This window comes from Coregonus lavaretus, assembly GCF_964263955.1.
Source record: "Coregonus lavaretus genome assembly, chromosome: 16".
NCBI lineage: Eukaryota > Metazoa > Chordata > Actinopteri > Salmoniformes > Salmonidae > Coregonus > Coregonus lavaretus.
Genome location: NC_140003.1, coordinates 43,467,442 through 43,489,632, shown reverse-complemented (window position 1 = coordinate 43,489,632; position 22,191 = coordinate 43,467,442). Strand labels below are relative to the sequence as shown.

Here is a 22,191-nt window from a genome sequence, read left to right as displayed (position 1 = left end):
GGTTGGAGACCAGACGGCACACTTCCTGGTTGCAGAGGCCCATCTTTTTTTCCACTGTGAACAATAGAGTGCTTGCAGTTGTCACAAATTACCTAGCAACCGCAGCTTGGAAGTTCTCCAATCGTCCACATGGCTGGCTGCGTTTTGCTAACACCGGAAACTTCTGGAAGATTGCCCATTATTTAGTTTTTCTAAGGACCCAGAAAACGGAGGCAGTGGCAAAAACCTGTTCAAGTAAGTAAATATATTTTGAAAATTATCAAAAACAATGTATTATTAGCTAGTTAGCTTGCTACAGAAACGTAGTGTGCTGGCTAACTCAACTGAGCTGCTAACATAATCTTCGCTAGTTAGCTAACTTTACCGTGCATTCGGAAAGTATTCAGACCCCTTGACTTTTTCCACATTTTGTTACTTTACAGCCTTATTCTAAAATTGATTAAATTGTTTTTTTTTCTTCTCATCAATCGACACACAATACCCCATAATGACAAAACAAAAACAGGTTTTTAGAAATATTTGCAAATGTATTACAAATAAAAAATTGAAATATCACATTTACATAAGTATTCAGACCCTTTACTCAGTACTTTGTAGAAGCACCTTTGGCAGAGATTACAGTCTCGAGTCTTCTTGGGTATGACGTTACAAGCTTGGCACACCTGTATTTGGGGAGTTTCTCCCATTCTTCTCTGCAGATCCTCTCAAGTTCTGTCAGGTTGGATGGGGAGCGTCGCTGCACAGCTATTTTCAGGTCTCTCCAGAGATGTTCAATCGGTTTCAAGTCCGGGTTCTGGCTGGGCCACTCATGGACATTCAGAGACTTGTCCTGAAGCCACTCCTGCTTTGTCTTGGCTATGTGCTTAGGGTCGTTGTCCTGTTGGAAGGTGAACCTTCACCCAAGTCTGAGGTTGTGAGCGCTCTGGAGCAGGTTTTCATCAAGGATCTCTCTGTACTTTGCTCCGTTCATCTTTCCCTCGATCCTGACTAGTCTCCCAGTCCCTGCCGCTGAAAAACATCCCCACAGCCACCACCATGCTTCACCGTAGGGATGGTGCCAGGTTTCCTCCAGATGTGACGCTTGGTATTCAGGCCAAGGAGTTCAATCTTGGTTTCATCAGACCAGAGAATCTTGTTTCTCATGGTCAGAGTCCTTTAGGTGCCTTTTGGAAATCTCCAAGCAGGCTGTCATGTGCCTTTTACTGAGGAGTGGCTTCCATCTGGCCACTCTACCATAAAGGTCTGATTGGTGCAGTGCTACAGAGACGGTTGTCCTTCTGGAAGGTTCTCCCATCTCTACAGAGGAACTCTGGAGCTCTGTCAGAGTGACCATTGGGTTCTGAGGCCCTTCTCCCCCGATTGCTCAGTTTGGCTGGGCGGCCAGCTCTAGGAAGAGCTCATGGCTTTTGCTCTGACATGCACTGTCAACTCTGGGACCTCATATAGACAGGTGTGTACCTTTCCAAATCATGTCCAATCAATTGAATTTACCACAGGTGGACTCCAATCAAGTTGTAGAAACATCTCAAGGACGATCAATGGAAACAGGATGCACCTCAGCTCAATTTTGAGTCTCATAGTAAAGGGTCTGAATACTTATGTAAATAAAGTATTTATGTTTTTAATCCTTTAAAAATGTGCGAAATATTTTATTTTTTAAACTGTTTTTACTTTGTCATTATGGGGTATTGTGTGTAGATTGATGATGATAAAGCTTATTTAAATCCATTTTAGAATAAGGCTATAACGTAACAAAATGTGGAAAAAGGGAAGGGTCTTTATACTTTCTGAATGCACGGTATATAGTCTACTGGTATTGTTTTTAAATTGAGAACATAAAGATTTTAAATTGCTGAACAATATGTAAACAATGTGTGAGTTAAGCGATTCTCTGCTTCAGATGCACAATGTCAAGGGCTGCATTGCAAATGCCCATAAGGCTAATGCCATCATACTGTTGGCCAGTGGTTCCCAACTCCTCGTGTACACCCAACAGTACTGTTTAATTTAGCCCCGGAAAAACACACCTGATTCAGGTATGTTTGTCCGGGGCTACAACAAAAATGCGTGCTGTTGAGGGGGTACTGGAGGACCGGAGTTGGGAACCACTGCAGTAGGTCTATGGCTGCATTGCCGTTGCATGCCATTATCAGCTGCAAAATTAGTTCACATGGCTGATATCCTGAAGAAATGGTGACAATCAAATACAACTAATTGGAGAGCTGACAACAAAAAGGTAATGTTCATTTGAGAATACAACACAGAGACAGATTCCCTTCCCCTCTTTACAGCAAGATTGTGATCTGTGATTAATCAACATCAACACTAGTTAATCTTGAATAATAGTTGAGTTGACAATGAAAACAAGTTTAAACACTTCACTTCAAATAATCAACACTATTTCATATCATTTAAAAGTGTACAAGCAAGCTAACTCATATGTAAACGTTAGACATTTTAGTAACAAGTAGGCTATTATTACTAAAACAAAATTTCAGGTGAACAAAAAATAAGTCAATACCATAGGTAGCCAACCTCGCTCCACTGATCCCTGAACTACTGGGGGAGCAGACTTCTGTTCCAGACCAGCAATAGCACACTTGATTATTATCTAATTAATTGATTCATTGAATCAGGTGTGTTAGTACTGGGTTGGAACAGAAGTGTGCACACCCAGCAGGGTTGGCCTGCTCCAGTTGAAATAAGTTTATACACTGTGTGTGACTTTTTAAACTGTATTTTTATTCACAAAATGTGCTAACATAGGTACACATATAATCCATCATATACACGGATATACCCTTATTCTCTTGGGACATTCATTGAGACCTCAAATTAGACAGCACTGAATATTATGTTGCTCTCTGTCTGGAACTCGAGAATAGTCTATAATAATAATATATATATATATATAAATATAATATTATATATATATATATATATATATATATATATATATATAATATATAATACTCTCCCTTCTGAAAGCTGGAACTGCAAGCTAATCCTTTCACCCTCTTCCATGGCTGTTAGCTAGCTACATAGCTACAAATGCATTTAGAGTTACAACGATAAATTCATCAAGATAGCTATCTTAACTAGCTAATATTAAGTTAGCAAGCTGGTGATATTTACAGTTGAGGTCGGAAGTTTACATACACCTTAGCCAAATACATTTAAACTCAGTTTTTCACAATTCCTGACATTTAATCCTAGGAAAAACTCCCTGTTTTAGGTCAGCTAGGATCACCACTTTATTTTAAGAATGTGAAATATCAGAATAATAGTAGAGAGAATTATTTATTTCAGCTTTTATTTCTTTCAACACATTCCCAGTGGGTCAGAAGTTTACATACACTCAATTAGTGTTTGATAGCATTGCCTTTAAATTGTTTAACTTGGGTCAAACGTTTCGGGTAGCCTTCCACAAGCTTCCCACAATAAGTTGGGTGAATTTTGGCCCATTCCTCCTGACAGAGCTGGTGTAACTGAGTCAGGTTTGTAGGCCTCCTTGCTCGCACACGCTTTTTCAGTTCTGCCCACAACTTTTCTATAGGATTGAGGTCAGGGCTTTGTGATGGCCACTCCAATACCTTGACTTTGTTGTCCTTAAGCCATTTTGCCACAACTTTGGAAGTATGCTTAGGGTCATTGTCCATTTGGAAGACCCATTTGTGACCAAGCTTTAACTTCCTGACTGATGTCTTGAGATGTTGCTTCAATATATCCACATAATTTTCCTTCCTCATGATGCCATCTATTGTGTGAAGTGCACCAGTCCCTCCTTCAGCAAAGCACCCCCACAGCATGATGCTGCCACCCCTGTGCCTCACAGTTGGGATGGTGTTCTTCGGCTTTCTATTTTTGTTTCATCAGACCAGAGGACATTTCTCCAAAAAGTACGATCTTTGTCCCCATGTGCAGTTGCAAACCGTAGTCTGTCTTTTTTATGGCAGTTTTGGAGCAGTGGCTTCTTCCTTGCTGAGCAGCCTTTCAGGTTATGCCGATATAGGACTTGTTTTACTGTGGATATAGATACATTTGTACCTGTTTCCTCCAGCATCTTCACAAGGTCCTTTGCTGTTGTTCTGGGATTGATTTGCACTTTTCGCACCAAAGTACATTCATCTCTAGGAGACAGAACAAGTCTCCTTCCTGAGCGGTATGACGGCTACATGGTCCCATGGTGTTTATAATTGCGTACTATTGTTTGTACAGATGATCGTGGTACCTTCAGGCATTTGGAAATTTCTCCCAAGGATGAACCAGACTTATGGAGGTCTAAAATTTGTTTTCTGATGTCTTGGCTGATTTCTTTTGATTTTCCCATGATGTCAAGCAAAGAGGCACTGAGTTTGAAGGTAGGCCTTGAAATACATACACAGGTGCACCTCCAATTGACTCAAATTATGTCAATTAGCCTATCAGAAGCTTATAAAGCCATGACATCATTTTCTGGAATTTTCCAAGCTGTTTAAAGGCACAGTCAACTTAGTGTATGTAAACTTCTGACCCACTGGAATTGTGAAACAGTGAATTATAAGTGAAACAATCTGTCTGTAAAATGACATAACCGACTTGCCAATACTATAGTTTGTTAACAAGAAATGTGTGGAGTGGTTGAAAAACAAGTTTTAATGACTCCAACCTAAGTGTCTGTAAACATCCTACTTCAACTGTAATTCACTTAGCTAGGTATACAGTGCATTCAGAAAGTATTTAGACGCCTTGACTTTTTCTACATTTTGTTACGTTACAGCCTTATTCTAAAATGGATTTAAAAAAAAAATAATCCTCATCAATCTACACACAATACCCCAAAAGCAAAGCAAAAACAGGTTTTTTAAAATGTTTTCAAATAAAAAACAGAAATACCTCATTTACATAAGTATTCAGACCCTTTACTATGAGATTCGAAATTGATCTCAAGTGCATCCTGTTTCATTGATCATCCTTGAGATGTTTCTGCAACTTGATTGGAGTCCACCTGTGGTAAATTCAATTGATTGAACATGATTTGGAAAGGCACACACCTGTCTATATATATCGTCACACAGTTGACAGTGCATGTCAGAGCAAAAACCAAGCAATGAGGTCGAAGGAATTGTCCGTAGAACTCAGAGACAGGATTGTGTCGAGGCACAGATCTGAGGAAGGGTACCAAAAAATGTCTGCAGCATAGAAGGTCCCCAAGAACACAGTGGCCTCCATCATTCGTAAATGGAAAAAGTTTGGAACCACCAAGACTCTTCCTAGAGCTGGCCGCCTGGCCAAACTGAGCAATTGGGGGAGAAGGACCTTGGTCAGGGAGGTGACCAAGAACCGGATGGTCACTCTGACAGAGCTCCAGAGTTCCTCTGTGGAGATGAGAGAAACTTCCAGAAGGAAAACCATCTCTGCAGCACTCCACCAATCAGGCCTTTATGGTAGAGTGGCTAGATGGAAGCCACTCCTCAGTAAAAGGCACATGACAGCCCGCTTGGAGTTTGCCAAAAGGCACCTAAATGACTCAGATCATGAGAAACAAGATTCTCTGGTCTGATGAAACCAAGGTTGAACTCTTTGTCCTGAATGCCAAGCGTCATGTCTGGAGGAAACCTGGCACCATCCCTATGGTGAAGCATGGTGGTGGCAGCATCATGCTGTGGGGATGTTTTTCAGCGGCAGGGACTGGGAGACTAGTCAGGATCGAGGGAAAGATAAACTGAGCAAAGTACAGAGAGATCCTTGATGAAAACCTGCTCCAGAGTGCTCAGGACCTCAGACTGGGGCGAAGGTTCACCTTCCAACATCAGGGCTCTTAATTGTTTGGTTGTGTTTAATTCATTCAGGTGTTTTAGTGTCATATAAAAATGTAATCTATTGTTGGGCTGGAACAACCAATAGTCAACAGAGAAGGTTGTCCTATCCCATTGAGGCCTTTGTCCTATGTCCATTCATTTTCCCTCCTTATTAATAAAGTTCTCAACAAATCTCATTGGGTTATTATATGAATATATGAGATCCACTGGAGTTTTTTGGACAATAATGTCCTCCAGGGTATATTGACGTCATATCGTACAATTTGTGTCTCCCCTTTTCATGGTAATGGCTAGAAGGGATCCAGCTGGGTTCAGGTCTTGACGGGAAACATTTTTTATTTGCTTTACTGACAGTTCTTGAGTCTTATCTCATTGGCATCCCCAAACAAGACAATTGTGTTTCATGATCGCGGGGAATCTGTCAAAATATATATATATCCCGTTGTCTTTCCTGCCTTGTTAGAGCAGCAAAATACTCCCCAGAAAATGACAGAGTGTCTGTTGCCATAGGCCTCCATGTAAATGTTGAGAAAGACCCTGCCTTCAACCTCCCTGCTCTCGCTCCGTGCCTTGAAAGATTAATTGTGGGTATTCAGTGCCGAGTGGAACATGTGTCAGGAATGACTGTGAATTACACACTGGCTCCCCAGCCAGCCCACGAGCCTAATTACCCAGAACAATGGGAACCATGGGGAGAGCTGCCTCTGATACTACAGTCCTGCTCCTGGAGAGTGGAATTGGAGAAGGGAAAACTGGAGGAAAATACAGAAAGATGCAAAGCTACACAATTGATGTGGTGTAAAACTGTAGCTGGCAATGTAAAAGCTGTTATCATGTGTGTACTGTACATGATCTACAAATACATGTATTCAACACAGTTAGCATGATAGTCAAATTGAATAGCAGTGTATTTAAATAGATTAGGGAATATCCCTAATTAAATTCAACGTTGACTAGTTGAACTGACAGGGGGGGGGGGGGGGGGGGGGGGGATCAGGGGATCAGGGGATATAGGAACATTGAGTAACAATCTGACAGGTGTCAGTGACAGGTTGGCCAACCACAGGGGTGCCACAGGTCAAACATGATGCCAGTATGTATCTGTCTGAACTTAAGGACCTGGGCTTTTACTGACCCCTCACTGGCACTTCACTAACCATAATGCACCACTTCACACAGGCCAAAGGCTCATTGGCTAAGGGCCACAGTGTCTATTTCTGGTTTCCCATATGGCTGAATAATCACATGCAAGTAAGATGTTGCCATATACTGTCTTAGTGCTGAATCTTGAAAAGGCATTGAGTACATTATCTGTGTGACTATGTGTGTGTGTGTTTTGTTTGAGATTTTCTTAATAAGAGTGGCAGTGAGCGTTGGCAGCAGGAAGATACAATGGCAGCTTGATTGTCATCGCCCACGTGTTCTATTTCGAAGCATGGCAGTAGTTTGTAATTTCGGACTAAATGTTGCTTTTCAGCGTTGGACGTTTAAGGAACTTAATAAACTGGAAAACATCCAGTTGGTTCATATCGAAGAGACATTCAATGCTGTACTACTACTGTATGTTTTAGATTGATGGAAGAATCTGGCCAAAGTTACGGCAGTATTTCATAGAATATAATGTTGTTGTTGTTTTTTTTTTTTTTTTTGGGGGGGGGGGGGGTAGATCAGCTTAATATTGCAGATAGATTGTAACTTCCATCAATGTAATTGTCTGCATCACTTCCAATCCCCCATGTTTTATATATATATACTCCCCTTTATTACTTTCCAACCCCGCCATCCTTTAAATTAGTAAACAACAACGCTTAGGCCTCTACTTCCAGCTTATACTTACTATCTACATTTTATGGACACAGTCAATTTTACAATAATTCTATTTGATTTGTTTTTGCTCCTGAACTTCTTCTACTCTCAACCTCTCTGATCATTTTCATGATGTCCATCCGGTTTGCTTCTATATGCCATATCTTTCTAACTGTGCTCTTTCCCAAAAGCTCCCAACATACAACCGATATACTTATTATGGACACAGTATGCTTACATTATTAGTTATCTTGTTATTATTTGTTGTTAGTTGTTATTAGTCCCTTCCTTCAACTCCATTCAACACCTCCCATCTATCTCTTAACACCATCCATATAGGATTTCTATTTGCCATATATATTTCAACTGTACTGTGATGTCTTACAAAAGTTCTGAACCTTTCTATTCTCATTGTTTGTACAGATTGTGAATTGAAAATAAAGAAAATTGCTAATAGTATTATTATATTATTGATCGATTGACTATCACTTTTCAGATTATCCAGTAGTGCTATCTGCAGGGTTAGCTCCAGGTAAATATTGCAATCCTTTAGCCATTTCTGGACCTGTGTCCAAAATCAAGCTACAAATGGACAGTACCAAAACAAATGATCTAATGATTCTGTCTCTTCGCAGCAAAATCTGCAGAGCTGGGAAGATTGTATCCCCCATATAAATAACATTCTATTGGTAGCAAGAATTTTATATAATAATTTAAATTGAAAGATTCTAAGTTTTGAATCCGGTGTCGTTTTGCGTATCAGTTCATAAACACTATGCCATGGGATCGGTACGTCAAACATCTCTGTCAATCGGCTGTCAATCCCTTGGTCCTTAAATGAAACTGATATACCTTTTTATTTATCACAGTTTTCCTTAACCAATTATGTTCTTTAATGCAAGGCCGACAGACAAGTTCCTTACTTTCTCCCCCTTCCACTTTCCTCTTCCATTTTTGCGGTAAGGCTGCAATTATTTGGTTGTAATTTTGGGTAGAGCAGACATTTCCATATGTTTTTGTTTGCTGCATGTGCGACATAACTCCACCAGTCCTACCGATGATATCATTTACAAAGATTATACCTTTTTTAAACATTTTGGAAAAAAAAAAAGTTTTGGGGTCAATTAGTATATTTGAGTTTAACCACAATATTTGTTGCATTATTTGTTCTGTCATTTCTGGAGGATTAAATTGAAATTGCAACCAACTTTCTATGGCTTGTTTTAGAAATAGTGATATCTGGGAGATTATTTCCCTTTCAAATAACTGAAAGTGAGTGGTTGTAATCTGAATAAAGGGGAAAAGGACATTCTTGAACATTGGGTGAGACAATCTTACTAATTTGCTAGAGAACCAGTTCGGATTTAAGTATAACTTTTGTATGACTGAAGCTTTTAGTAATAATTTCTGTCCTCCGAATTCATATTAATTATATAAATAGGCCCGTTTAATTTTGTCTGGCTTGCGGTTCCAAATAAAATGGAATATTTTTTTCTCATATAATTTTAAAAACTGAATAGAATAGAATAGAATAGAATGTTGGTGCATATAGATTTTGACATACTTTGTTAGATAGATTTTGAACACATTGTTGGCCTATTTTCATTTTGGATATACTGAATCTCACATCTGTTTTAAATAGGAAAAGTATGGTAAAAAAAAACTAACAGATTTGTCTTTCAGCTGGGGTGTCAGTCTTTTAGTGACACTATTAGGGTTGCAAAGCTACCGGTAATTTACCAAAGTTACAGGAATCTTCAATAATTTTGGTAATTAACAGAAAATAGGGAGGAAATCTATTGTACCTTTGGTAATTTATACACTCTTAGAAAAAAGGGTTCCAAAAGGGTTCTACTTGGAACCAAAAGGGTTCTACCTGGAACTTTAAAGGGTTCTCCTATGAGGACAGCCGAAAAACTATTTTAGGTTCCAGATAGCATCTTTCTTTCTAAGGGTATACTTGAATAACTATATGTATTAATATATAGTGTTAATGTATTATATGTGTCCATATTGTCCATTAGTTTCTAGTAGATATACCATATGGTTTAATAATTAATGAAAAAAGCATCTAATTAACAATGGCATTCTTTTCAATTACCTCTGCAACTGACTTTTTTCACAACTTCCACCAATTTGACACCAAAACATTGACAACAATCAAATATTGACAGTAAAATATATACACGTTTGTAAAAACATTTAAAAGGATATTTGAATGCTGAAAAAATCATATTTAACACCAGTGGTATTCACTAAGTTGATTATTTATATTTAGGATAATATTTTACAGCTTTGTCAGTTATTTTTTATTGTTATCATTTTAAATATTTTTATTTTATTTTATATATTTTACATGTGATAAGGCCACACAGAGGGCCAGAGATAATTACAGACACCTACAGTGGGGAAAAAAAGTATTTAGTCAGCCACCAATTGTGCAAGTTCTCCCACTTAAAAAGATGAGAGAGGCCTGTAATTTTCATCATAGGTACACGTCAACTATGACATACAAATTGAGGAAAACAAATCCATAAAATCACATTGTAGGATTTTTTATGAATTTATTTGCAAATTATGGTGGAAAATAAGTATTTGGTCACCTACAAACAAGCAAGATTTCTGGCTCTCACAGACCTGTAACTTCTTCTTTAAGAGGCTCCTCTGTCCTCCACTCGTTACCTGTATTAATGGCACCTGTTTGAACTTGTTATCAGTATAAAAGACACCTGTCCACAACCTCAAACAGTCACACTCTAAACTCCATTATGGCCAAGACCAAAGAGCTGTCAAAGGACACCAGAAACAAAATTGTAGACCTGCACCAGGCTGGGAAGACTGAATCTGCAATAGGTAAGCAGCTTGGTTTGAAGAAATCAACTGTGGGAGCAATTATTAGGAAATGGAAGACATACAAGACCACTGATAATCTCCCTCGATCTGGGGCTCCACGCAAGATCTCACCCCGTGGGGTCAAAATGATCACAAGAACGGTGAGCAAAAATCCCAGAACCACACGGGGGGACCTAGTGAATGACCTGCAGAGAGCTGGGACCAAAGTAACAAAGCCTACCATCAGTAACACACTACGCCGCCAGGGACTCAAATCCTGCAGTGCCAGACGTGTCCCCCTGCTTAAGCCAGTACATGTCCAGGCCCGTCTGAAGTTTGCTAGAGTGCGTTTGGATGATCCAGAAGAGGATTGGGAGAATGTCATATGGTCAGATGAAACCAAAATCTAACTTTTTGGTAAAAACTCAACTCGTCGTGTTTGGAGGACAAAGAATGCTGAGTTGCATCCTAAGAACACCATACCTACTGTGAAGCATGGGGGTGGAAACATCATGCTTTGGGGCTGTTTTTCTGCAAAGGGACCAGGATGACTGATCCGTGTAAAGGAAAGAATGAATGGGGCCATGTATCGTGAGATTTTGAGTGAAAACCTCCTTCCATCAGCAAGGGCATTGAAGATGAAACGTGGCTGGGTCTTTCAGCATGACAATGATCCCAAACACACCGCCCTGGCAACGAAGGAGTGGCTTCGTAAGAAGCATTTCAAGGTCCTGGAGTGGCCTAGCCAGTCTCCAGATCTCAACCCCATAGAAAATCTTTGGAGGGAGTTGAAAGTCCGTGTTGCCCAGCGACAGCCCCAAAACATCACTGCTCTAGAGGAGATCTGCATGGAGGAATGGGCCAAAATACCAGCAACAGTGTGTGAAAACCTTGTGAAGACTTACAGAAAACGTTTGACCTGTGTCATTGCCAACAAAGGGTATATAACAAAGTATTGAGAAACTTTTGTTATTGACCAAATACTTATTTTCCACCATCATTTGCAAATATATTCATGAAAAATCCTACAGTGTGATTTTCTGGATTTTGTCTGTCATAGTTGACGTGTACCTATGATGAAAATTACAGGCCTCTCTCATCTTTTTAAGTGGGAGAACTTGCACAATTGGTGGCTGACTAAATACTTTTTTCCCCACTGTATGATAATCTGACGTACCGAAAAGGGCCACTAGATGTCTCGTGATAGATTACATATAATCCTTGAAAAATACCACCGTTCTGGTAGTTTACTGGTAAACTTTTGAATGTCTCCTGTAATTTACCCTCCCTTTGCAACCCTAGACTCTATAATTGACACACTTCCACTCAGATGCACATTTCTTTAATGTAGCTGAGCTTTCGGTCAGATGACCTTCATCAGAGTGACACTATTCTTACTTGTTCTATGGTTGTCTCTTTCCCTCTCTCCTCTCCCAGCCACGTGTCCCAAAGCAGCTCCTTGGACAAGGTTCGTCTGGACGGGGACAAGTTTGTACCTCCGGCCACCCGTAAGGTGGAGATGAAACGAGATCCAGTCCTGGGCTTTGGCTTTGTGGCAGGCAGTGAGAAACCAGTGGTGGTTCGGTCAGTCACACCAGGTAAACACACCAGCCCACCTGTAAACCAATCACCATTGCATATATATATATATATATATATAGCCATTAGCAACAGGAAGTAAGATGTAGTACTATACTGTATATCCAATGGTGACCAGATGACAAAAGATGGCGACCAATGGGTGATGATGACATCCAATGAAAGCCTGTGTTATATTAATTGACCATGCACTTTAGGGTACTTCATAAATTAGTTAAACCTAAGCCTAAAGGCCAGAGTACAATGGATTCAGAAAACAAAGATGAATTACTAGCTAGAAACATTGTTAATTGGTACCACTGTGGTTCCCTGTGTGTTGGTAGGGGGTCCCTCGGAGGGCAGACTGACCCCCGGAGACGAGATCATCATGATTAACGATGAGCCGGTCAGCTCCGCCCCCAGGGAGAAGGTCATCGACCTCGTCAGGTACAGGAACTCAAACTTCTCTGATAAACCTGCCGAGTTTAGATGGGATTTATGTTTGTACTGTAGCCCAGTTCTTTCCTGGAACATTGTGACGTCAAGCTGTGTGTGCTTTGCGTGGCTGAGTCATTTTCATCACTAGTGAGCCATTAGACAGTAAATGTCTGTATGAATCCATGAATGCCTGTTTTAAATTGGATAACTAACTAAAAGAAACAAACAGTGAACGTTATACTTTTAGGATAATTCCCTCTGTATAGTTTCAATGTCAATACCAATAATAATGTGTAGGTACATGTAGACAGCTTTTAGCCCACTGCTGCACCGTGCGGGTCCAACCGTATACCAGTGGGAATTATTTCCATGCGTCTTATTAGATTGATGTGTTTGACTCAGTTGAGTGAGTGAGTGAGTGAGTGAGTGGCTGAGTGGCTGAGTGGCTGAACGGTCAGAGTCCTCTCATGACCTACAGTACATGTTGTGTATGTAAACTTCTGACCCACTGGGAATGTGATGAAAGAAATAAAAAGCTGAAATAAATAATTCTCTCTACTATTATTCTGACATTTCACATTCTTAAAATAAAGTGATGATCCTAACTGACCTAAGAAAGGACATTTTTACTAGGATTAAATGTCAGGAATTGTGAAAAACTGAGTTTAAATGTATTTGGCTAAGGTGTATGTAAACTTCTGAATGTTGTGTAGTGGGTCTGTACAGCAGATTATATGACAATAAGGAGTCCAGTTACTGCTCCCATGGCCTTGCAGTGTGCTGTTTCTCAGCAGTAAACCACTGTACCAATACAGAATTAACGGCCAGGCTTGAGTTATCGCTAGAACAGATTGTGGTAACACTTTATTTAGAGACCGTCTATAGATGCTCTACAGACTAACTACAAACTATCAGTAACATTTCAACTAACTATCTACTAACCCTAACCCTAAACGTAACCCTTACCCTAAACTTAACCATTACCCCTAACCCTTATTCTGAACCTAACCTTAACTGTAACCTTAGGAAGCAGTTATCAACAGATACACTACATTACCAAAAGTATGTGGACACCTGCTCGTATTACGTCTCATTCCAAAATCATGGGCATTAATATGGAGTTGGTCCCCCCCTTTGTTGCTATAACAGCCTCCACTCTTCTGTGAAGGCTTTCCACTAGATGTTGGAACATTGCTGCGGGGGCTTGATTCCATTCAGCCACAAGAGCATTAGTGAGGTCTGGCACTGATGTTGGGCGATTAGGCCTGGCTTGCAGTCTGCGTTCCAATTAATCCCAAAGGTGTTCGATTGGGTTGAGGTCAGGGCTCTGTGCAGACCAGTCAAGTTCTTCCACACCGATCTCGACAAACCATTTCTGTATGGACCTCGCTTTATGCACGGGGGCATTGTCATGCTGAAACAGGAAAGGGCCTTCCCCAAACAGTTGCCACAAAGTTGGAAGCACAGAATCATCTAGAACGTCTTGCTTCCGGACAAGCTAAACACCTTCTTCGCCCATTTTGAGGATAACACAGTGCCACCGACGCGGCCCGCTACCAAGGACTGTGGGCTCTCCTTCTCCATGGCCGACGTGATTAAGACATTTAAGCATGTTAACCCCTGCAAGGCTGCCGGCCCAGACGGCATCCCTAGCCGCGTCCTCAGCGCATGCGCAGACCAGCTGGCTGGAGTGTTTACGGACATATTCAATCTCTCCCGATCCCAGTCTGCTGTCCCCACTTGCTTCAAGATGTCCACCATTGTTCCTGTACCCAAGAAAGCAAAGGTAACTGAACTAAATGACTATTGGTCCGTAGCACTAACTTCTGTCATCATGAAGTGCTTTGAGAAGCTAGTTAACCTCTTAAGGATCTGACCCTTTTTTTCAATTTTCGTCTAAAATGACATACCCAAATCTAACTCCCTGTAGTTCAGGACCTGAAGCAAGGATATGCATACTATTGGTATCATTTTAAAGGAAAAACTTTGAAGTATGTGGAAATGTTAAATTAATGTAGGAGAATATAACACATTAGATCTGGTAAAAGATAATACAAACAAAAAAACATGCGTTTTCTATTTTAATTTTTTTCATCATTAGCTTATACACTAACTTGATGGATGATGGATGATTAGCGTATACACTAACTTTCACACATCTAGATGGCCGGGCGGGGTGGGTGTGGAGCCACAGACAGCAGGGGTTCAAACTGTAGAACCCAGTTCCTACATTTGAATATAAAAATAGATTTTTTCAAAAACAAAATACGCTACATTTTATCTCTGGGACCCTTAGGATGACAAATCAGAGCAAGATTACTGAATGTAAGTACATTATTTAGAAGTGAATGTATCAAACCAGTTGCCGTGATACGTTTTTTGTTGATGTGCACTCTCCTCAAACAATAGCATGGTATTTTAATTTAAGTTTTTTTAATTTTATTTAAGCTTTCATGCCCATATAAGACATGTCTATGTCCTGGAAAGTTTGCTGTTACTTACAACAGTCATGCTAATCACATTAGCGCATGTTAGCTCAAACGTCCCATATACGGGACACCGATCCCGTAAAGGTTAAGGATCATATCACCTCTACCTTACCTGACACCCTAGACCCACTTCAATTTGCTTACCTCCCCAATAGAGCCACAGACAATGCAATCGCCATTGCACTGACCACTACCCTATCCCATCTGGACAAGAGGAATACCAATGTAAGAATGCTGTTCATTGACTATAGCTCAGCCTTCAACACCATAGTACCCTCCAAGCTCATCATTAAGCTCAGGGCCCTGGGTCTGAACTCCGCCCTTTGCAACTTGGTCCTGGACTTCCTGATGGGCCGCCCCCCAGGTGGTGAAGGTAGGAAACAACACCTCCATTTCGCTGATCCTCAACACAGGGACCCCACAAGGGTGCATGCTCAGCCCCCTCCTGTACTCCCTGTTCACCTATGACTGTGTGGCCAAGCACGCCTCCAACTCAATCATCAAGTTTGCAGACGACACAACAGTAGAAGGCCTGATTTCCAACAATGACGAGGCAGCCTACAGGGAGGAGGTGAGGGCTCTGGGAGAGTGGTGCCAGGAAAATATCCTCTCACTCAACGTCAACAAAATGAAGGAGCTGATCGTGGACTTCAGGAAACAGCAGAGGGAGCACGCCTCTATCCACACTGACGAGACCGCAGTGGAGAAGGTGGAAAGCTTCAAGTTCCTCTGCGTACACATCACTGACAAACTGAAATGGTCCACCCACACAGACAGTGTGGTGAAGAAGGCACAACAGTGCCTCTTCAACCTCAGGAGGCTGAAGAAATTTGTCTTGGCCCCTAAAACCCTCACAAACTTTTACAGATGTACAATTGAAAGCATCCTGTCGGGCTGTATCATCGCTTGGTATGGCAACTGCACTGCCCGCAACCGCAGGGCTCTCCAGAGGGTGGTATGGTCTGCCCAACGCATCACTAGGGGCACACTACCTGCCCTCCAGGACACCTACAGCACCCGATGTCACAGGAAATACAAAAAGATAATCAAGGACATCATCTACCCGAGCCACGGCCTGTTCATCCCGCTATCATCCAGAAGGCAAGGTCAGTACAGGTGCATCAAAGCTGGGACCGAGAGACTGAAAACAGCTTCTATCTCAAGGCCATCAGACTATTAAATAGCCATCACTAGCCGGCTACCACCTGGCTACTCAACCCTGCACCTTAGAGGCTGCTGCCCTGTATACATAGACATGGAATCACTGGCCACTTTAATAATGGAACACTACTCACTTTAATAACATTTACATACTGCTTTACTCATCTCAAATGTATATGCTGTATTTTATTCTACTGTATTTTAATGCTACCCCGACATTGCTCGATCTAATATTTATATATTTCTTAATTCCATTATTTTACTTTTAGATTTGTGTGTATTGTTGTGAATTGTTAGATATTACTGCACTGTTGGAGATAGGAACACAAGCATTTCGCTACACCCGCAATAACATCTGCTAAATATGTGTATGTGACCAATAAAATTTGATTTGATTTGATTTGAATGTAATTGTATGCTGTAGCGTTAAGATTTCCCTTCACTGGAACTAAGGGGCCTAGCCCGAACCATAAAAAACTGCCCCAGACCATTATTCCTCCTCCACCAAACATTACAGTTGGCACTATGCATTTAGGCAGGTAGTGTTCTCCTGCCAGATGGTGAAGAATGATTCATCGCTCCAGAGAACGCGTTTCCACTACTCCAGTCCAATGGGTTCGAGATTTACACCACTCCAGACGACGCTCAGAATTGCGCATTGTGATCTTAGGCTGCTCGGCCATGGAAACCAATTTCATGAAGCTCCCGATGAACAGTTCTTGTGCGTTCAGCACTCGGCGGTCCTGTTCTGTGAGCTTGTGTGACCTACCACTTCGCGGCTGAGCCGTTGTTGCTCCTAGATGTTTCCACTTCACAATAACAGCACTTACAGTTGGCCGGGGGCAGCTCCAGCAGGGCAAAAATTTGACAAACTGACTTGTTGGAAAGGTGGCATCCTATGACAGTGCAATGTTGAAAGTCACTGAGCTCTTCAGTAAGGCCATTCTATGGAGATTGCATGTCTACGTGCTCAATTTTATATACCTGTCAGCGACGGGTGTGGCTGAAATAGCCAAATCCACTAATTTGAAAGGGGTGTCCACATACTTTTGTATATAAAGTGTAGTTTGTTGATAGTATGACCATCTATAGAGCATCTACAGATGGACTATCCAGACTATCCAAATAACGTGTGGCCCAGATTGCTCATCTTGTTAGCCCATCTTCGTAGGTTTATTTCTAACAGTCATAATCTGCCCACTGTAGGAGAAACAATGCCTGACTCAGAGTTGATTAATCGACTTCTGCTGAATTTGACATATTTATCTTTTCAATCTATAATGATGTTTTTGGCTGGTTTGTGTTGTATTTCCTTTCTGTAGGAGCTGCAAGGAATCCATTGTGTTGACAGTGGTTCAACCGTATCCAGTAAGTCTCACTCCCAGATTCAGAGCAAACTCCTGGGGAACAGATTTCAATAGACTGTTTGTCTGCGATGCTGATTAGTTTGTTGACTCTGTGAATCCGAGACAATCCGAGACATGAAACGTGTGACCATATGTCTGTCAATGTGTAGTAACAGGCAGGACACTGCTGAGTGTTCCCCTGGTTAACTCACTGGGACTCCAGCCCAAACGGTGAATACTGAACATGGTCCAAGTCCTCTCATGGTTGCTTCAAACCCTAGCATGAGACCCCAGGTTAACGTGAACCTGCCATGTCAACAGTTGTTAGGACTAGGGAGGACTATGTGGTGATGGATTCAATGCCACAGTAACAGCTATTGCGAATGTCAGTGGTATGATTTGTAGAATAGGTCAATGAGATGGATGTGTATTGTCATCACCAGAATAGACAATGATTTGATTTTGATTTTGTCTATTGTGCTGTGTGTTCAAGCTCTAGCAGAAATCACACTGTGTTGTAACCTGGCTTTAGGAAGCACATTTCAGAAGTAACTGTAGAGAAAACAATAGTGGTTTATGTATTAAAAAAGTAGCAATTACATCCAGAAAGGCTGCACAAAAGTTTTAAAACGTATTAAATTGAGAGAGAGAGAGAGAGAGGAGAGAGAGAGAGAGAGAGAGAGAGAGAGAGAGAGAGAGAGAGAGAGAGAGAGAGAGAGAGAGAGAGAGAGAGAGAGAGAGAGAGAGAGAGAGAGAGAGAGAGAGAGAGAGAGAGAGAGAGAGAGAGAGAGAGAGAGAGAGAGAGAGAGAGAGAGAGAGAGAGAGAGAGAGAGAGAGAGAGAGAGAGAGAGAGAGAGAGAGAGAGAGAGAGAGAGAGAGAGAGAGAGAGAGCGCTGATTTTCTGTGACTTTTCTGAAGGGGAAGACCTGTTGACAACAGTTGTTTTTATTCTATTTCTCCCTCCCACCCCCACTCCTAGTCGCCCAAATCTGCGTTCATCAGTGCAGCCAAAAAGGCCAAGTTAAAGTCTAATCCAGTGAAAGTCCGCTTCGCAGAGGAGGTCATCATTAACGGTCAGGTCCCGGTAAGACCTAGAGCACTGTACTAAAACAATACATCCCTCACTGTGTCATGTCATTGTATACCAGTGTTCTCCAAAAGCCCAAAAGTATGCACCAATGATAATGACCTTGAATCTTCTAATATTTCAAAATACATTACACTGTTAAACAGTATTGGACGCAGTCGTGTTCTTCTTCACATTGCCATTACTGATCGTTTTTCCCATTATCTTCCATTTCACGGTGTAGCCTACTGATCAATATGGAAGCTATTGTAATAATCTCCATTATCTTCCCCCATTTCACAGTGTAGCCTACTGATCAATATGGAAGCTATTGTAATCATCTTCATTATCTTCCCCCATTTCACAGTGTAGCCTACTGATCAATATAGAAGCTATTGTAATCACCTCCATTATCTTCGCCCATTTCACAGTGTAGCCTGCTGATCAACATGGAAGCTATTGTAATCACCTCCATTATCTTCGCCCATTTCACAGTGTAGCCTGCTGATCAACATGGAAGCTATTGTAATCACCCTCATTATCTTCTTATTTCCAGGAATCTCTGAAGGACAGCTCTCTACTCTTCATGACAAATGTTCTGAAGGTGTACCTGGAGAATGGACAGACCAAATCCTTTAAGTTTGACAGAAACACATCCATTAAGGTATAGCACCCGGTGCCATTCATTAAGACATTGTAATGGTGATAGTGATTAATTAAAAAACGATTTTTCTATTTTTCTATCATTCATAGGCCACTTATAGAAAAGTTAATTATTTTGATCACAGTAGCATATCGTATTATCTTTACTTAATTAGGATTCAGCAGGTGTCCAAATGTTCCATTGCACAAAGCACTCCCACAAAGACATGTCAGCTGTAACTTAATTTAAGTGTGATGCATGGAGAAGTAGGCCAGGGCTTTTTTTTCTCATAGAAAAAAACATCTCAAAAGTGTACGGTTTTAATCTGTGTAATATTGTGTAACGCGGCTGACATAATGTCAAGTTGTGCACTGTATAAATATGATTATGGATGTGAAAGAAATCCTCCATTTTGAATAGCTTTTATTGAGTAAAACCGCATTATCCCATTATCTTATTAGGATATGCAGCATTCCATAATTGAATTGTTTGCTTAAGAACACATACCTGTTTAGCTAGGGTATGTGTAACGCAAATGAGTGCCTGACACATACCATGTTAATAATGAATGTGTCTTCTGTCCGTGTGAAAGGATGTCATCTTGACCCTGCAAGAGAAGCTCTCCATTAAGAGTATTGAGCACTTCTCGCTGATGCTGGAGCACAGAAACGAGGGCTCGGCCAGCAAGCTCATGCTCCTCCACGAGCAGGAGATGTTAACTCAGGTGAGACGTCATGGGGGGGGGGGGGTAACGACAGTGGAGCGGCCTCATGCTCGGATAGCCGACAGATTGACAATATTAGGCCCTAATACAGTGTAATCAAATATGACCCGCCTTCTTTCTCACAGCCAGTGTGAAATGAAGTCCCCGTGTAGCTCAGTTGGTAGAGCATGGCGCTTGCAGCGCCAGGGTTGTGGGTTCGTTGCCCACGTGGGGCCAGTATGAAAATGTATGCACTCACTAACTGTAAGTCGCTCTGGATAAGAACGTCTGCTAAAATGACAAAAAATTTAAATGTAATGAGTGTTGGTGGGCATGTGATTGAATGATTGTAGAGGGATTGTATGTGAAAATAATGATTGTAGGGTAACGGTGAACACGATGCAGACCCACCCATCAGACAGACTATAGATGAAAATAAAGTACAATGGGGTTGGAGTATTGTTTCATCACCTTTTTCTCATTGTAAATATGTTAATACAGTCAAAAAATAAATAAAAATAATTAATAATATATATTCAATATAAAAATGAAAAATGTGTTGTTGTTTTTTTACCTTTTCAATGATTAATATTCTGGTCTTACATCAATTTGTTATAACAAATGTGAGTTATAATTTTTTTTTTACATTGATGTTGTTTCTGCAAGCATACAAATGAGGATATAGATTTTAAAGCAATTTGATATTTTATAGGTTTTGTAATGAGTTTTTAAAATAGATGTCAGCATTTAAATCGCAGTATCTTTAATCCATTATTCATTATTCATGACATTTCATCACTAAATGTTGATTCCTTGTCCTGGCCTGGTGCCCTAGGCAACACAGAGACCAGGGGCACAGAAGATGAAATGCTTCTTCCGTATCAGCTTTGTCCCGAAGGACCCCGTTGACCTCCTCAAGAGAGATGCAGTGGCATTTGAATACCTCTATGTTCAGGTGAGTCTCAGCACATGGAAGACAACACTGCCTGATTGAAAAGTATCACGTTTGTTGTGTTATCAAAATGTTTATTTTTGCATGATATTCATTGATATGTATTTGGTAAGATTCCTTATATAAACATTAGCTCAGAAAAATGTAAATTATCTGTTGTTGACTTGGAGCCAAATGTAACCATACCATAGTTACTGTTACTAGGTACTACTGTCTGGTTCATGGTAAGGAACAATAGTCTAACCAGTGTAACTCTCTCCTCTCCTCTCCTCTCCTCTCCTCTCCTCTCCTCTCCTCTCCTCTCCTCTCCTCTCCTCTCCTCTCCTCTCCTCTCCTCATCTTCTCCCCTTCAAGAGCTGTAATGACGTGGTGCTGGAGAGATTTGGGTCAGAGCTGAAATACGACACAGCCCTGCATCTGGCTGCCCTGCAGATGTACATCCTCACCATCAACACCAAACAGTCCCAGAAAGTCTCCCTCAAGTACATTGAGTGAGTAGCTTGTGTTTCACACTGCTGCCCCACCACCAAGTCAACAGGGAACAGATCCGATGTCTGTTCTGGTCCCTTAAAGTTCACACATGGCACTTCCTCACATGTTCAATCCAGCAACACATTGTTATGAGATCTTTTGACACCCTCACAACATTAGACTCTCAACACTTACTCGGTGACTTGTGAATAATCTGGAGAAAAAAAATCCTTATCTGGCTTGGGTGTCTTCATGAACAAATTACATCCCTGACAGATACAGTAATGATTTCCCCACTGATTGGTGCGTCGTAAATACCACAGGTAAGTACTATGCATATTGATTATAATCGACTACCTGTTGGCCAATCAATGTACCCCCTCTTTATGATTGATTTTCACTGGACGAATGCATTCTGCTGTTGTACATTAAATCTGTGTTACCATGGTTTCTTGCTCTCCAGGAAGGAGTGGGGTTTGGCACTGTTCCTCCCTCCTGCAGTATTGTCCAGTATGAAAGAGAAGAACATCAAGAAAGCCCTAACACACATTCTCAAAACCAACCAGAATCTGGTAACTCCTGGAAAAAAGGTAGAGTACCTTTATCATCTCTCTCCTGTCTCTTCTTCTCCCTCTCTCTCCTGTCTCTTCTTCTCCCTCTCTCTCTCTCTCTCTCTCTCTCTCTCTCCCTCTCTCCCTCTCTCTCCTATCTTCTCTTCTTCTCTCTCTCTTTCCTGTCTTCTCTTCTCTCTCTCTCTCCTGTCTCCTCTTATCCCCCTCTTCTCCAGCTCACTCTTAACGCACCACCTAGGGGAATACTCAACCAGAATTGTGAATATTTTCTGATTTGTCATGCTCTCATACATTTCCCACGGTTAGATAATGTAATGCGTCACTGTGACCAAT

General features: G+C 41.1%; 1 protein-coding gene across 1 annotated transcript in view; it reads left to right on the top strand.

Moving 5' to 3' along the window:
- LOC311143858 (FERM and PDZ domain-containing protein 4-like) overlaps nucleotides 1–22,191 on the top strand; it is a gene marked incomplete at both ends in the record, with an annotated part of 56,818 nt that overhangs the window by 26,886 nt on the left and 7,741 nt on the right. The window contains 9 exons of the mRNA XM_084179734.1: nucleotides 11,877–12,037; nucleotides 12,362–12,464; nucleotides 17,428–17,473; nucleotides 18,431–18,535; nucleotides 19,074–19,181; nucleotides 19,753–19,884; nucleotides 20,699–20,818; nucleotides 21,170–21,306; nucleotides 21,750–21,876. Coding sequence (XP_084035860.1) covers nucleotides 11,877–12,037; nucleotides 12,362–12,464; nucleotides 17,428–17,473; nucleotides 18,431–18,535; nucleotides 19,074–19,181; nucleotides 19,753–19,884; nucleotides 20,699–20,818; nucleotides 21,170–21,306; nucleotides 21,750–21,876 — 1,039 coding nt within the window. The remainder of the gene's footprint in view (nucleotides 1–11,876; nucleotides 12,038–12,361; nucleotides 12,465–17,427; nucleotides 17,474–18,430; nucleotides 18,536–19,073; nucleotides 19,182–19,752; nucleotides 19,885–20,698; nucleotides 20,819–21,169; nucleotides 21,307–21,749; nucleotides 21,877–22,191) is intronic.